General features: G+C 51.2%; 6 protein-coding genes across 6 annotated transcripts; 4 read left to right on the forward strand and 2 right to left on the reverse strand.

Moving 5' to 3' along the window:
• Positions 1-1,936: 1,936 nt before the first annotated feature.
• ANOM_004403 (uncharacterized protein) lies at positions 1,937-4,845 on the forward strand (the record flags this gene model as incomplete). The annotated part of the gene is made up of 5 exons (XM_015549660.1): positions 1,937-2,143; positions 2,221-2,287; positions 2,342-2,933; positions 2,992-4,509; positions 4,577-4,845. Coding segments are annotated over 5 exons (2,322 nt in total), but the record flags the coding sequence as incomplete, so codon positions are not given.
• Positions 4,846-5,469: 624 nt separating this feature from the next.
• ANOM_004404 (mandelate racemase/muconate lactonizing enzyme family protein) lies at positions 5,470-7,057 on the forward strand (the record flags this gene model as incomplete). Its single annotated transcript, XM_015549661.1, has 4 exons — positions 5,470-5,559; positions 5,623-5,727; positions 5,788-6,393; positions 6,458-7,057. Coding segments are annotated over 4 exons (1,398 nt in total), but the record flags the coding sequence as incomplete, so codon positions are not given.
• Positions 7,058-7,516: 459 nt separating this feature from the next.
• Positions 7,517-8,476, reverse strand: tim21 (the record flags this gene model as incomplete). The annotated part of the gene is made up of 5 exons (XM_015549662.1): positions 7,517-7,602; positions 7,658-7,757; positions 7,812-7,866; positions 7,925-8,109; positions 8,192-8,476. The coding sequence occupies 5 exons, from the start codon at positions 8,474-8,476 to the stop codon at positions 7,517-7,519; spliced, it is 711 nt and encodes a 236-aa protein (XP_015408470.1).
• Positions 8,477-9,061: 585 nt separating this feature from the next.
• On the forward strand, positions 9,062-11,172 carry ANOM_004406 (ADP-ribosylation factor GTPase-activating protein; the record flags this gene model as incomplete). Its single annotated transcript, XM_015549663.1, has 6 exons — positions 9,062-9,127; positions 9,191-9,326; positions 9,387-9,570; positions 9,636-10,342; positions 10,398-10,715; positions 10,767-11,172. 6 exons carry the CDS (start codon positions 9,062-9,064, stop codon positions 10,793-10,795), a joined length of 1,440 nt encoding a protein of 479 aa, XP_015408458.1. The 3' UTR covers positions 10,796-11,172.
• Positions 11,173-11,520: 348 nt separating this feature from the next.
• Positions 11,521-13,126, reverse strand: ANOM_004407 (folic acid synthesis protein; the record flags this gene model as incomplete). The annotated part of the gene is made up of 3 exons (XM_015549664.1): positions 11,521-12,508; positions 12,563-12,771; positions 12,832-13,126. Coding segments are annotated over 3 exons (1,416 nt in total), but the record flags the coding sequence as incomplete, so codon positions are not given.
• A 764-nt stretch (positions 13,127-13,890) lies between these two features.
• ANOM_004408 (nitronate monooxygenase) lies at positions 13,891-15,362 on the forward strand. The gene is made up of 5 exons (XM_015549665.1): positions 13,891-14,025; positions 14,118-14,379; positions 14,443-14,840; positions 14,891-14,943; positions 14,996-15,362. The coding sequence occupies exons 1-5, from the start codon at positions 14,013-14,015 to the stop codon at positions 15,284-15,286; spliced, it is 1,017 nt and encodes a 338-aa protein (XP_015408460.1). The 5' UTR covers positions 13,891-14,012; the 3' UTR covers positions 15,287-15,362.

Here is a 15,362-nt window from a genome sequence, read left to right on the forward strand (position 1 = left end):
ACAATAACTAAAAGGCTAGGTGTGATTTAATCAGTATTAATTCGGGTAGCGGTGGTGTTGCTTGTGAGAAATAGCATCTTAGAAAGGGGGGCATGGTCATGTTATATATCTTGTAAATTAAATAGGGTATCAGAGTCTAACTCGATCTCGACCCTAGGAGATGTGCACTAATTACGGTCTTGTCTCTCTTGGGCCCTTTCAAATCCACTTTGTTACGATTTCTATTCGTCTAGGTCTGTAATCCAAATAGATTCCTGAGTCAACTCGCCTACAAGTCCGAGGATTAGTCTGCTGTCAAACTATCCATGGCTTGACGGACTTCGAATAATTCAACCCTGTCTCTCCTCCTCGTATCTGCGACATTCGTCACGGGGGATGCCCTTTTAGGGGTTCCAATTCATACAAACCTTGATTCACCATCCCTTGCTCAAGACTCTGCCGTGAGCAATCATGGGGAGAGTGTTGGGTGATCATTGCCATACTGAATCTATTCAGGAAGGCATTATTGATCGATGCGTGAAGAGGAGTCTCTATAAAGTTGGAATATCGATTCCATGATATTTAGTGTCGTGATTTGATTGGTTTACGGCAGATCTCGGAATGCAGCACTTGGATCAATACATTCAGCCTCTTGTTTTCATTCGCTCCTGAGGTGATATGATATATCCTAGTCCTGCATTGAATTTGGTTATTATGTGGTCACCAACAAATAACCAAGGAGATGTTTGGAGTGCAGGCAAAAAGGCAACCTGCACACATTTTCTGGATAATATATCCGTTGCCTCCGATTCCAATAGAGTACTGAATGCGTATCTAGAATAGGCACCGCAAATTCACATTAAGTTGGACGGAAATTCCAAAAACAAAAAAAAAGGTCTGAATACAGGATTGTCCCCTGAATGTAGTTATAAAAGGGCTGGTCCCCAGTGTGGTTGTTGAACGCCATCCACATTTCTTCGTCTAGAGATCAGCATGAGACTTTCTACCCTGATAGTGTGTGCCTTCGGTGCAGTTGTGCTTGCCCGTCCAACTGAGAGGTTGGACTTGGAATCACGAAATGATTGCGAGGTAAGGTGACTTCAGAACTCTCAAATCTCATCTGACATTTTGTTTAGGCCTGCGCTAAATATTGTGAGGATCCTTCGAATGGATCAGCTGTATGAATCCTCCATCCTATGAACGGGAATTCTTTTTCTGCGTGATCAGATGCTGATTGATATTAGGTTGGCGCAAGTTGCTATATCGTCAAATGCGGCATTAAATGTTTGATCGGTTAAGGAAGTGAACTGGATTTTTCGTTCCAACGGGGGTTTGCTACATTCCCTCGCACAGACAAGATGATAGATTCTACAGGCCAAGTCCAGGGCAATATTGATTTTCTGTTGTCGATTTACAGCATGTATGCTTGGCGTTGTCTCCAAAAGGACGTGTAATAGCAAGAACCCTATGTTCTAGTACTGTATTACTGTATACTTCGATCGATATTCCTTGTATCCTCTACACATGTTGTCCAGAGATCTATGAAACGGCTATTCGGGAACTTTGCTTCATATATTCATGTGCCAGGTATTATAAGCTCTGGTTGTAAGTTTGGTCTCATGATGGTTTGTCTATAATGTAGAAATCTTTGCTGCACCGATATTCAGGTGTCTGAGTTGTAGATATATACATTTACCTGTTGAATAACAGTACAACATTCAAGAGGCTGAGCGTAATATCATTTAGTTCCCGAATTAGCAGTCTGGATACTTTAAATATTTCATTGACTAACAAAATAACTGTAGACTATAACTTCAGTGAAGCCTGAGAGTTCTACCTAGGGCTGTCTTCTACTCCGATGCGCCAAGACATCACGCACGGACCATCTGAACTTTGAACAACCAAATCGGTGCTAACCGTCGCGAACTTCTCCAACCAACTCAGAAGCACTATCTCCCTCTCCCAGATCGAGGTGTGCTCATGATAACCTTCGGTTTCATCCGGTCTTCTTTAGATTCTACATCATAACCAATTCATCCTGAACTTATTCGTCTCCCTACACGAACATACACTGGAGACCGTCGAAGCCTTTTAATTTTCCCTGCGTGATCGTTGCCGTTGCACTGGAGCTGCGAACCCGTCGCAATGTATAATCCTTACCAAGGTACGCAGGATACACCTCCCAAATAACAACCTTGCATGTCTTTAGACTGTTTACAGGTTACTGACTCTACCCTAAAGCTCCAGGTCTATATGGAAGGCCACCTGATTTCGGGGCCTACCCGGGAGCTCCTCCCGGCATGGGTAAGTGCCACTAGGCTGGCTCCTGTTGTCTGATATTCTCCTAATCATGAATATACAGCCCCCCTCCCGGAATGTCTGCCCCCGGAACTACTCCGCCGCCTGGGATGCAGCAAGCGAATGCTCAACAGCCAGGCCGTCCTGCGGGCTTCCCTGCGAACTTCCAACCGCCCCCGAATATGCCCAACATCAATTTCTCCGCGCCCGTGATTCGCCTGGGAACGTCGGGACCGGCGAAGTCAGCGACCCCGGATACTAGCAAGGAACGCGAGGCCCCAGGAAGACGTGCCGGGTTGGGCTCGTCGAATTTGGAAACCCAGCGCCAGAATGTGCGCGATGCGATGATGCAGCTGCAGCCGCCGACGAGGGATGAGATCGTTCGGACGCTCTTTGTTGGGGGCATTACGGAGGGTGCTGGTGGCGATGAGGGTGTTGAGAGGATTTTGCGGTCTGCGGGGAATCTTAGGCGCTGGATCCGTGCTACGGATGCGGATGAAAAGCCGTGCAAGTTCGGTTTCGCTGAGTACGAGGACCCCGAGAGTCTGGGTACAGCCGTGGAAGTACTAAAGGACGTCGAAGTACCTTTGAAGAGACAGACGCCGTCGGAGGGCGGTGACAAGGAAGATAGTGAGATTGAGAGAAGCCAACTACTGGTATGTATTATGCATGTGGGGAAGTTACGAGTTGATTCTAACGGTTTGGTTACGTCAGGTTGTCGTTGACGAGAGCTCCTTGAAATACCTAGAGCAATATGAGGCTAGCAGAGGCGAGGAGGACCCCGCGGAGCGGCAATCCCGCATAGATGCTGCGCGCTCGACTCTCTCCAGCGTCCTTTCGGACTTGTTCCACCCGTCATCGCCCACCCAGAAAGAGGATGTTTCGGCGATTGACCGTGAAGGGGACACTGCGATGAAGGATGCAGAGGGCCAAGATGGCGCATCGGCAGAAGTTGTCACTATCCCCATCACCGTCGAAGATGAGCTATCTGATATCCCTCCAGAAATGAGGGAAACGGTTGCTAAGGAGATCGCAGCTTTCCGTGAGAGAAGCAACCGTCGGGATATTGAGCGTCTGAAGAGAGAGGAAGAGATCGAGTCCATGGAACGAGCACGTAACTCAGGCTCTCGCATCAGCCGCCTAGCTTCCCCCCCTCCCTCGGCTCCAAGCGGACCCGCTGCTGGGGCAAACGGGATCCCTCTTGGTCCTCGGGACCGCAGCATGCCAAATGCGCCATCTGGCCCGAAGGGTTTTGGCGTGCAGATCCCGAAGGATTACCAGAAGGGTGTGACATTTGTGAACGGCGGTTCTGTGAATGGCGCTCCAATTTACATTGATCGTGAAGATGAAGAGTCCGATGCGAGCGATGAAGAGCTGGAGCGTCGCCGCCAAGAGAAGAAGGATGTTGAAGCAGAGAAACAATTCCTCGATCAGGAGCGACGCTGGCTCAATCGCGAACGGAGCAGGACTGCCGCCTTAGAGCGAGAGAAGAAGCGGGATAAGGAGGAGGAAGCCAAAATGCAGGAAGTCCGCGAAGAAGCTGATAAGCATTTCGGGGAATGGAACGATGATGCGGAGGCTAGCCGTAAGGCTCACGACTACTACGCGGATAGGGGCGCGTGGTTGCGCAGTCGTGCAGCTTTCCGAGCACGTGAGGTTAGTATGGACGAGGCCGACCGAGCTGCCGAAGAGCGAGAGCGGGCTCGCTCTGTCCAACAACGGGAACAAGCACGTGGTATGGCAGACGACTTCCTTGCTCGCCAGGCAGAGGAGCTGGAGACTCGGACTCAGGCCCCCAGAGAACCCCAGCGCTTCAAGCTCTCCCTTGGAGCTGCGGCACAGAAGGCTCAGGCTGCAACCAGCCGCCGGACCGTTGCCGAAGTCGAAGGATTGCTGGAAGACGAAGAAGAGCCGGAAGCCACGGCAAGACGTCCTCTCATCCCGATCAAGTTCGACAGCGCTGCGGAGGCTGCTGGGCTCAGCGAGGAGGAGCGGGCGCAAGCTGCCCGACAACTGGCCGCCGAAATTCCCACCGAGAAGGAAGGCTTGTGGAACTGGGAAGTCAAGTGGGAGTTTGTGGACGAAAATGTGGTCAGCGAACAACTCAAGCCCTTCGTGGAAAAGAAGATTGTCGAATATTTGGGAGTTCAGGAGCAGATGCTGGTGGATGTGGTGGAAGAGCATGTTCGAAAGCACGGAAATCCCCAAGAGCTGGTGGAACAACTGGAGGAGGTGAGTATATCTTCATTACGGTTTTGTTTTTGCCGATCTATTCCTGTGTCTAACTTTGGTTTCCTAGGCTCTCGACGAAGAAGCAGAAGTCTTGGTGCGGAAGCTCTGGCGAATGATCATTTTCTTCTCCGAAAGCGAGAAGAGAGGCCTATCTGGTTAGAAGACCTCTGGATGCTGGGCAAAGCCCAGATCGGACCGGGTCAATCAAGTCTAGGGAGGGTAGCAGTCTTGTTTCACGACACCACATTATTACTACATCAAGGTACCAGTACTTTTAAATTGATATCCGCCTTTTGGAGGCACAAACTACATTGCATTCGGTATATGGAATGTTTGCAGGCTTGTCTGTCGCTAGAGCATGTAAAAATAGTTTTACGGGACTCATACCTATTGAAGGCTTGTACACTACTAAATTGTAGGCGTGATACATGTAGAGAGGTATATCTACAGCCGATCGAATGCACGGAGGGAGATCTGCCGCAGCTGGCCGGCATTACGAACCGTATCATTCTACTACAGTACAATCAGATGGCTGGTTAATGTAATCAGGAACACGGAGGCGGCCCGACTGAAATCGCACACGCTGAGTGGTGGAAGAATCGCACCCATGGGGTGGAAGAATTCCTCCGCCAATGACGGTTAGTTCCCCACAGTATCGGGAGAATTAGTCCAGCGCAATCCAATGTATTTCCCTTTTTAGCCTGGAGGGGAGGAGGGGTGAGGGCCGTATATCTTGCGCCTTTTGCCCCGTCTGTGACTTGGATTTTTCCTTCGTGTTTATTTCATTCCTTGCGCAAGAGATATCTCTGCTCAGTTTCTCTGTTTGGCTTCTACCTGGACTTTGTATAGATCGCTCTTCGTTTCATACACTACATTGTATGACCACCCCCGCATCTTAAAGAAAAAGCGATTGCAATTCTTCCGCCTACGACTAGAGCTTGAGTCTTACTTTGAGTAGCTCAATTGGCCCTCTGTTCCTCTCCGTCTATAAATATACCCTACACAATGGTGAAAATCACAGGCTTCACTACCCGGGATGTGCGGTTTCCGGTAAGTCAGAGGCTGCTTCCAGATCCGATGCAACTACTCTTCAATTACTGACTCAAAGAACAGACATCCCTGGACAAGACTGGCTCCGATGCCATGAATGCAGCGGGCGACTACTCCGCAGCCTACTGTATCCTCTACACTGACTCCCCGCACGCAGGACATGGCATGGTATGTGGATCATGCAATACCCACCGCAATAGCGACAACACTAACACCTCCCATCAATAGACCTTCACCATCGGGCGTGGAAACGAGATCGTCTGCGCCGCCATCTCCCTTCTCGCCCCACTCGTCGTTGGAAAGGACCTGGACGAGCTCACAGCCAACTGGGGCAAGACATGGCGCCATCTAGTATCCGACAGCCAGCTGCGCTGGATTGGTCCTGAGAAGGGTGTGATCCACCTTGCCCTGGGAGCTGTCGTCAATGCACTCTGGGACTTGTGGGCGAAGACACTCGGCAAGCCCGTCTGGCGGATCGTGGCGGAGATGACCCCCGAAGAGTTCGTCCGCTGCATTGACTTCCGGTATATCACTGATGCTATCACTCCTGAAGAGGCCATTGCATTGCTCAAGGAGGTGGAGGGTGGCAAGGAAGAGCGTATCAAGGAGGCCGAGCAGAGCCGTGCTGTGCCTGCTTACACGACTAGTGCCGGATGGCTGGGATACAGCGAGGAGAAGCTGAAGGCTCTTCTACGTGAGACCGTTCAACAGGGCTACAGGCACTTCAAGCTGAAGGTTGGAGGTAATATCGAAGACGATAAGAGGCGGTTGCGCATTGCCCGTGAGGCCATTGGCTATGACCAGGGTAACATTCTGATGGTGGATGCTAACCAGGTGAGCCGACCATTATCGAAACCTATCTCTCTCTCTTACATGATTAACTAACTGTTATGAACAGGTCTGGTCTGTGCCTGAGGCTATCAGCTGGATGCAAGAGCTCGCCGAGTTCAAGCCCTGGTTCATTGAAGAGCCCACCTCCCCCGACGATATCCTCGGCCACGCCGCTATTAAGAAGGCACTCGAGAACACCCCACACGGCCCCATTGGCGTCGCCACCGGAGAGATGTGCCAGAACCGCGTGATCTTCAAGCAGCTTCTGCAGGCAGGAGCCTTGACTGTTCTCCAGGCTGATGCTTGCCGTGTCGGCGGTGTCAACGAGGTCCTCGCTATCCTCCTGCTTGCTCGCAAATTCGGTGTCCCTATCGTCCCTCACTCGGGTGGTGTCGGCTTGCCTGAGTACACTCAACATCTTAGCACGATCGACTACGTGGTTGTGAGTGGTAAGAAGAGTGTCCTGGAGTATGTCGACCATCTGCACGAGCACTTCGTGCACCCCTCCAGTGTCAAGGATGGTTACTATGTTACCCCCCTGGAGCCTGGATACAGTGTGGAGATGAAGCCCGAGAGTATGGAGGAGTTTGCCTTCCCTGGTGAGCAGGGCAAGAGTTGGTGGACGACAGATGCTGCGAAGACAATCCTGGAGGGTCCTCGGATATGACGAGACTAAAGCTTGATGTATACGTTTTATGTTTCTCATGTTAATCTTTATGTATTGAAAATAGCCATTGCATTGTTTGATTTCCCGTGAAATTGCCGCTAAGCTCTCGTGGACTTGATATGCTGGAAAATGCTTTATGAATACATGCCCAAGTATGGGTTTTCTATAGTACAACACGGGTGTAACTGTGGTGCTATGGCATAAAGAAGCCATAGGAAGACACAACCCACCCAAGTATAATGACTTACGTCTGTTACAAGCTTGAAGCTATCCTTTCAAACTTGAAGACCATCGGAGAACCAAATGACAGGAACTGATCATGTCGACTGGTTTGCGTCGGCTGAAGACGGCAATATCTAGCTCGCACTTCCGGTATTGGCCAGCCAGTGTAAAAGAGGACTAATATATGTCAAGGTTGCCTGGCAAAGCACAGATATTGTATTTTGACAAGGGCTTGGTCTATCGCCACTGTATGCCAAATATCTTCAATGCTTGTCCGACTCCAGGCTTCTCGCGAGCTTGCTCAAGGATGACTCGAGAGTGACCTGCGTAAAAGTCTTAGCTTGAGATTGTATATGTCTGAGATTATTTATTACTTACCCTTAACATCCAATGCGAGAAGCTGATATTCCCACTCGTTCTTATCAAGTGGCTTAATCATGTGGACGTGTACAATTCCTTGGTTACGTGGCCCCTCAACCTGCGCGGTGACAGTTAGTCATGCACGTATCATCTTAGGAATGGCGCAACGTACATGGAAGTTCATTCTCATATGTTCGCGACCTAAACGATCCTTCTCGATGGAGGTTCTTTATACGAAGTTAGCATCTCTGATACGTAACGAACCGAGAAAAACAGGGTACTCACGCGATAGGACGATTCCGCGCCCATTTATTCGAAGTGCTTTCTCCGTATGCCTTGATTTCCCTTCGGTCTCCCAGAATGTCCGTACACCGAGTGTCGTCCAAGATGCGTTCAACTGCCTTCTCGTACTGCCATGTCCGGCTATTCGGGGAGAAAACCTCTGAGTAAAGCAAGTAACCTACACCACCCTACCCATATATCAGTTCTGTATCCAACAGGCATCTTGAATGGTCCATGAGCAAGAATGTTGCCCACTCGGATCTCACTAACCGTCAACGCCGCACCAACCAATATGATCACAAAGTTGAACGACTGCTGAGTAGCGCGCGCAACCTTTTCCCGGCCCGACAGTTCTCCCCATTCATATCGCCCATCATCGGATAGCACGGTCACATTCCTCCGTCTCGGGGTCGAGCTTGGCCCTGAGCCGCCCCCGAGATCGCCGTGAGTCGCATAGCACCGCGTCAACTCGACCGTGCGGGGAAATCCAGGGCGCAAGAGCAGGGCAGACGAGGCCCGGGTCAAGGAAGGTCTGGGTAGGAGGTATGCACTCATTGTGGGATATCGAACATCACCCGGGTTCCCGTCGGATCAAAGTGTATCGCACGGCAGTCGTGAGCATGGGAGATTCGAGCACGAACTGCTGAATGATCTCATAAAATTCCATGTGCTGAGCCGTGGTCGGCATTCAATGAGACTCGGTCCATGTGGGGAGACGGGTGGGTCACGTGGATGCCTTCCGCTCTGGTGAAAATTTCCGGAAGGGTCCGAGTACAGCTGTAATTGCAATACGCAGTGCGAACAGAAGGTGTGAAGACATCCATATTTAGCCTTGTATCTGATACCATTGCTTGGCTTGAACGTATTAAATGTGGATCCTATTGAGATGAATACAAGGGTAAGACATCTTTTTTGCAAGGTTTCAGAATTGGGTCTATCATCTTCCCCTTTAAGCACGGCGGCAAATTTAAAAGTTACAGTAATTTGTAACTTCCGCCCGGGAGTCCAAAACGATTCCGACCACGTTCGTTCTCCCGATTGCATTTTGGATCCCTCTTCCTCCTCCCTGGACGTCCTGACATCCTATACCGTCTTTGTTTCTACTTCGTTCAGGACCCGTTTCGTCCGACTCGTCTCACAATGAGTGCCACCAAGGCGGAGTCTCAAAAAATATTTGAGAAGCTCAAACTAAAGCCCGCAAACAAGGTGCGCGCAACCCCTCCCCACCGGTCTAGAAATTGGCCAAGTTCGCTGACTTCAGCCTCATAGATCTGTTTTGATTGCGGCTCCAAAAATCCTACATGGTCGTCGGTGCCTTTCGGTATCTACCTGTGTCTCGACTGCTCGGCCCACCACCGTAACCTGGGTGTCCACATTTCCTTCGTTCGTTCCACAAACCTCGACCGTATGCACCACCGTCTACCCCAGATATGTCTTCAGTTTTGGTACTAATGGATGCTTGCAGAATGGCAATGGGAGCAACTTCGGCTTATGAAGGTTGGTGGAAATGAGTCTGCCACCAAGTATTTCCAGTCGCATGGAGGTTCCGCCGCCCTGGCTAGCAAGGACACTAAGGTCAAGTATACTTGCAATGCTGCCGTGAAGTACAAGGAAGAATTGAAGAGGCGGGCTGCGCAGGACGCCGAGCAGTATGTACCATGTTGTCTATGCATATCACTCTACTACTAGATGCTTACCTTGCTTTTCTTCACAGATACCCCGAAGAGGTCGTGATTACGGACGTTCCCGCTGGCACCCCGTCCAACGGCTCCAGCACGCCTGCCGGCGATGCTGACGATGACTTCTTCTCTTCCTGGGATAAGCCCTCGATCAAGCGCCCAAGCAACCCTCCCTCACGCACAGGAACCCCCCCGGTGGTTAGCCGCACTGCGTCTCCATTCTTGAATGCAGGTGCAAATGGCTCGCGCTCCAAGTCTCCCCTTTCCGCCTCCGACAAGGAAAGCTCTCCTGCCCCCGCTGCTATCAGGGCTAGCACGACTGTCCGGAAGACTACGACGGCTAGTTCCGCAAAGAAGGGCAGTGTGTTGGGCGCCAAGAAGGCACCCAAGTTGGGGGCTAAGAAGATCGGCGCAGCTGAGGCCATCGACTTCGATGAAGCAGAAAGGAAGGCCAAGGAAGAAGCCGAGCGCATTGAGAAGCTTGGATATGACCCTGAGGCTGAACAGGCCGAGGCCGAGGCCAAGGCTAAGAGTACGACTACGGGAGCTACGCCTATTGCCGCCCCCACGCCAATCAGCCCCAGCGCCGCCAGAAAGTCCCACGAGCGTAACTCTAGCGATGTAGAGCGTCTGGGAATGGGCATCGGACGTCTAGGATTTGGCCAGACTGCTGGTTCGAAACCTGCCGCTCCGAAGAAGCTGGGCTTTGGCTCGGTCGCTCCTGCTCGGTCAGCTGCTGATGGTGTGTTTACTATTGTCATCTTCGAATTAACTGCACATGCTAACGGATCATACAGAGGAGGAACTTAGCCAGACCAAGTCCAGGTTTGGTGCCCAGAAGGGTATCTCGTCTGATGAGTTCTTCGGCCGTGAAAGATTCGATCCCTCAGCCCAGGCCGAGGCTAAGGAGCGTCTCCGCCAATTCGATGGCGCCACCTCTATTTCCAGCAACTCTTACTTTGGCCGACCTGAAGATGATCTCCCCGCTGGCGATGATGGATACGGAGACCTGGAAACTGCGGCCAAGGACTTTGTTCGTCGTTTTGGCATGACAGCAGGAGACGATCTCGAGAACCTTACACAACTCGTCGGAGACAGTGCCGTCAAACTGCAAGGTTAGTTACCCTACCTTTGATCACCTACCTCCTACTGACATCAAAATCTAGGCGCCATACGTAACTACATGAACAGCTAAACTGATGCACCCAACCTATCAATACCGCGGCAACCTTTTTAAATTTCCACCTTCGGACACCGTTACTTTGCCATGATTAGCCAGTTCATTGCCTATCACTTTGGCGGCGTTCTTATCCCTATCCCTTTAGAAAGATATCCTCGCGAACACAACCTCGGCCCAATTTCAATCCTGCCGACTGCGAGTACTCTGGCCGGGAAAGCGTTCGGCTTTCTACAGGCCGAGTTACGGAGCGGGGAGGTCGGCTTCTCTCTTGTTAATTGCTTGTGATTCTGAGTTATTCGAACATCTTTTAAATTGGCATCTTCATTGAATATCATCTTTGATTTGCTATGGTTACTGTATATCCTCTTTTTTGTTTCTTAGGTAGTGCTAGGCGTTTTTTGTCAATTAAAACCAGATATTTCAAAATTTAGAATAATTCTACCTTGTAGCGGCCATTCATAGTTGAACCAGGTATCTACTGCAGGCAAGGCATAAAAATAGAAGATGATTACCTTTGATACATGCCATAACTCCAACAACAGATATAGAATAGACCAGACATTTCCTACAAAACCCAAACCCAACACACCCGAAAAGTCATATATTACCTTTTTGTATCATACAAGTTGATGATGATCACTCTATCCTACAAGATCTCGATATTGTTGAAAATACACAAGTGTCAGGCACATGCCTCAACCATTCCACATCCCCACCATCCCCACACATAGAACGAACCCCTACTCATCCACCCGGTAAATAGCATCCGCAACCTTAGCCACCTGCCACATCTCCTTAACATCATGAACGCGGACAATATCCGCCCCACCAGCAACACTAGCCGTGACAGTAGCAGCCGTGCCCCAGTTCCGCTCACTAGCCTTCTCAACACCAGTAAGCCTCCCAATGAACCTCTTCCGACTAGGTCCCATCAACCACGGGAAGTACTCTAGTCCCTGGACGCCCGTGCGGAATTTCTGCAGATCACGCAGGATAGTCAGATCGTGGGGCTGGTTCTTCGCGAACCCAAGCCCGGGGTCTAGGATCATTCGCCAACGACGGATGCCCGCTGCTTCGGCGGCGGCAATGCGCTCGAGGAGCTCGGCGCTCACGTCCTCGACCACGCCGTTGGGGTAGTCCGTTAGCTGGGTCATGGTGGACGGCGTGCCGCGCATGTGCATGAGGATGACCGATTTGCCAGTGCGCGCCATGGTAGGGAGCATGGCTGGGTCCAGGAGGCCGGCGGAGACGTCGTTAATGATGTCTGCGCCTGCGGCGCAGGCTTCCTCGGCGACGCGCGCACGGTATGTGTCAATGCTGATGGCGATGTTGGCGGCTTCGGGGATCGAGCTGCGGATGTGTCGGATTGCGGGGATGACCCGGGCTAGTTCTTCGGCTTCGCCGACGGGGACGGAGCCTGGGCGGGTGCTTTCGCCGCCGATGTCGATGATTGTGGCGCCGGAGGCGATGAAGTTGCGGACGGTGTTGGTTAGGGTGGTTAGGTCTGTTGGGGAGTGTGTGCCGCCGTCGGAGAAGGAGTCGGGGGTTAGGTTTAGGATGGCCATAATGTGGGTTGGGCGGTTGGGTTTAGTGGAGTGCAGTGGGGGGAAGTTCTTGGATATGTAGGTTGTGGCATGGGGGGTAGGGTCTGGTGGAGGGAGAGATTTGAGATGGGAAAGATAGTTTGTACTGTGACCTGGGAATGGGGGTCGTTCGTGAGGGATGAGTCTGGTGGGTTGTTGTTAGGTCTCTGATTTGTGGTATGGCTTGTACGGCACTTACTGGCAGAGAGGGCGTAGTACAAAATCCCGTTCGAGCATTAGCTTGTGAGGGATGTTGAGGCGGTCATGGGAGAAGATCTGTTGATCGTAGAGGAGGAGATCAAGATCGATGGACCGGGGGCCCTTGTCGATCAGCTTCTTCCTTCCTAGTCCAATCTCAATCGATTGGAGGGTATCGAGGAGCTCCAGAGGTGCTAAGCTGGTTTCCACCTACCAGTTGGGAGTTAGAAGAGCTTGCACAGTTCACAGCTACACTAGATGGTGACTGACCTCGCAAACCCCGTTCATGAACGGATCTTGATCGAGGACATACATGGGAGCGGTCTCGAACAGCGAACTTGTCCGCCTAACTCTGATATTGGCTCTCTCCATTTCGGAGCATGCCTTCTCAATCATCTCTACCCGCTCTCCGACATTGCTTCCGAGGGCTATAAAAGCCCGATGAAGCGGAGGATTACACGGATTCATCCTGGTATTGAATGAATTCAATGAGCTAGTGGAAACGCCCCTGGTGGATGCGGACGATCTTAGAGATCCATGGCTGGAGCTGCCCACATTAGCTTTGGACACGCCCGACTATCACGTCGTCCAGCCACTCCGAGATCTGATACACAAAGTATTAGTTTCTGTGGCTACATAAAGGCGGTATGGTACAAGCTGATGCTTGATTGGAAACAGGTTTCAGTTGTACTCCGGAGGAACTGACGACCGGATTTGGCCGTAGCGAGCACTTATAAACGCAATTGAAGTAACATACTTGTACCACAGATAGACAGATTTCTACCAGTATGTTAGAGGAGAGAGTTTATCACGAATATTGTCAAAGAAGACCTGCCTCGTTGTCGGGCCCGCGCAGAATCTCCTATAGACCGGCACACAGACCTTGCTGTGTCGCAGGGTTGGAAACAAGCCTGAATTGAGAGAAGGCCATGGCCCACAGCGCGGAATGGTTAAGGTTAGGGATGCAGCATTGGGATGCCAATTCTTGATTGACACTGGTCTCATACTTTCTGAGAAATGTGCAGCCCTGGCGTCTATCAGTAGATCTTCTATGACTCGTCCAAATAAAAAGTTCAGGTCATACGTCATGCATGGGTTCGGGTGCTTTTTCGGCAGCAGAATCAGCTGATGCACGACACCTGAGGCAGAGCTCAGCCGGGTGACTAATAAACTTCTGAAACCCCGCCTGTGAATCGGCCGACCAGTCAAGCACTAAACCCAAAAAGCGCTGGTAACTATGGGGTAATTAAGTTCATTCGGAGGTCCCGTGTCAAAGTTGCAACCGAGGCTGTCATCTTCATGCTTCCTCCTCGGTTCGCCGTATCCTCTTCTTCTCCTATATTTAGGACTTGTTTCTCCATGCTCTCCACATATTATCGTTCCTGATCATCTTCACTACATCTACTTTTTGATTCTCGGTTGCTTTCTCTTCTAACGTCCCACCCTCAACCATGGCTTCTCCTCGTAAGCTCCCACCGTCTTTCTGCCCTTCCATCATGTGATTGAGAGCTGTGGCAATCCGCCTGGATAGATTTGCTAATCGCAGGTTTCGACAGAGAAAATCCGTACTACCATCACGGATCTGCTCAAGATCCAACACCCTATCCTGCTGGCAGGTATGAACGTGGCCGCCGGTCCTAAGTTGGCCGCAGCGGTCACCAACGCCGGTGGCCTCGGTGTCATCGGTGGTGTTGGCTACACTCCCGACATGCTTCGTGAACAGATTGCAGAGCTCAAGAGCTACTTGAACGACAAGAATGCGCCTTTCGGTGTCGACCTTTTGCTTCCGCAGGTCGGAGGAAGTGCACGAAAGACCAAGTAAGCTTCCCTGTACCTAGGACTCCTTGTGGGATGCGAAAATGCTAACCAACCGGGCCTCAGCTACGACTACACCAAGGGAAAGCTTGACGAGCTTGTGGATATCATCATTGAGAGCGGTGCTCGCTTATTCGTTTCGGCCGTCGGTGTCCCTCCCAAGCATGTCGTGGAGAAGCTCCACGGTGCTGGCATCCTGTGCATGAACATGATCGGACACCCCAAGCACGTTCAGAAGGCTCTTGATGTTGGTGTAGATATCATCTGCGCCCAGGGTGGTGAAGGTGGTGGTCACACTGGTGATGTTCCGACTACCGTCCTCATCCCTACCGTTGCCAAGCTGTGTCAAGGCAAGAAGAGCCCCTTGACTGGTCAGCCCGTGCAGGTCGTCGCCGCAGGTGGTTTGTTCAACGGTAACTCGGTTGCCGCTGCTCTTATGCTTGGTGCCTCTGCTGTCTGGATCGGTACTCGCTTCATCCTGTCCGATGAGGCTGGTGCTCCCGTTGCTCACCAGGAGCCGTTCGCACTGCCGGATTCGAGGACAATGTCCGCACCATTATCTTCACTGTAGGTTTTCGGGCATTCCACGACGTGTACATTCTCGCTAACCAGTTTATAGGGTCGTCCCCTTCGTGTTCGCAACAACGCCTACATCAAGAACTGGGAAGAGAACCGCCAGGAGGAGATCAAGCAATTGACCTCCAAGGGTATCATCCCTGTCGAGCACGACATGGAGAACCTGCCCGATGACGTTGACGACGACACCCTGGACAACGCCCGTCCCTTCCTGATGGGCAAGGTTGCTGCTGTTGTCAACGAGAAGAAGTCTGCCAAGGCTATTGTTGATGAGCTTGTTAATGATGCCTCTGATCTGCTGCAGAAGGGCCACAAGATGCTTGCTAAACTGTAAATAATTTCATTCTTAATGGCGCACTCCGGGTATGAGGATGGTGTATATACATGTTGATTTTCATGACCATTTATAC

The sequence above is a fragment of the Aspergillus nomiae genome, assembly GCF_001204775.2.
Source record: "Aspergillus nomiae NRRL 13137 chromosome Unknown contig00078, whole genome shotgun sequence".
NCBI classification, from domain to species: Eukaryota; Fungi; Ascomycota; class Eurotiomycetes; order Eurotiales; family Aspergillaceae; genus Aspergillus; species Aspergillus nomiae.

Excerpts from the sequence above, each read along its gene's own strand:
- ANOM_004408 (XM_015549665.1), top strand. Across the intron at positions 14,380-14,442 it reads GGAAGTGCACGAAAGACCAA|CTACGACTACACCAAGGGAA; the intron begins GTAAGCTTCCCT and ends ACCGGGCCTCAG. Across the intron at positions 14,841-14,890 it reads TGCCTCTGCTGTCTGGATCG|GAGCCGTTCGCACTGCCGGA; the intron begins GTACTCGCTTCA and ends GTTGCTCACCAG.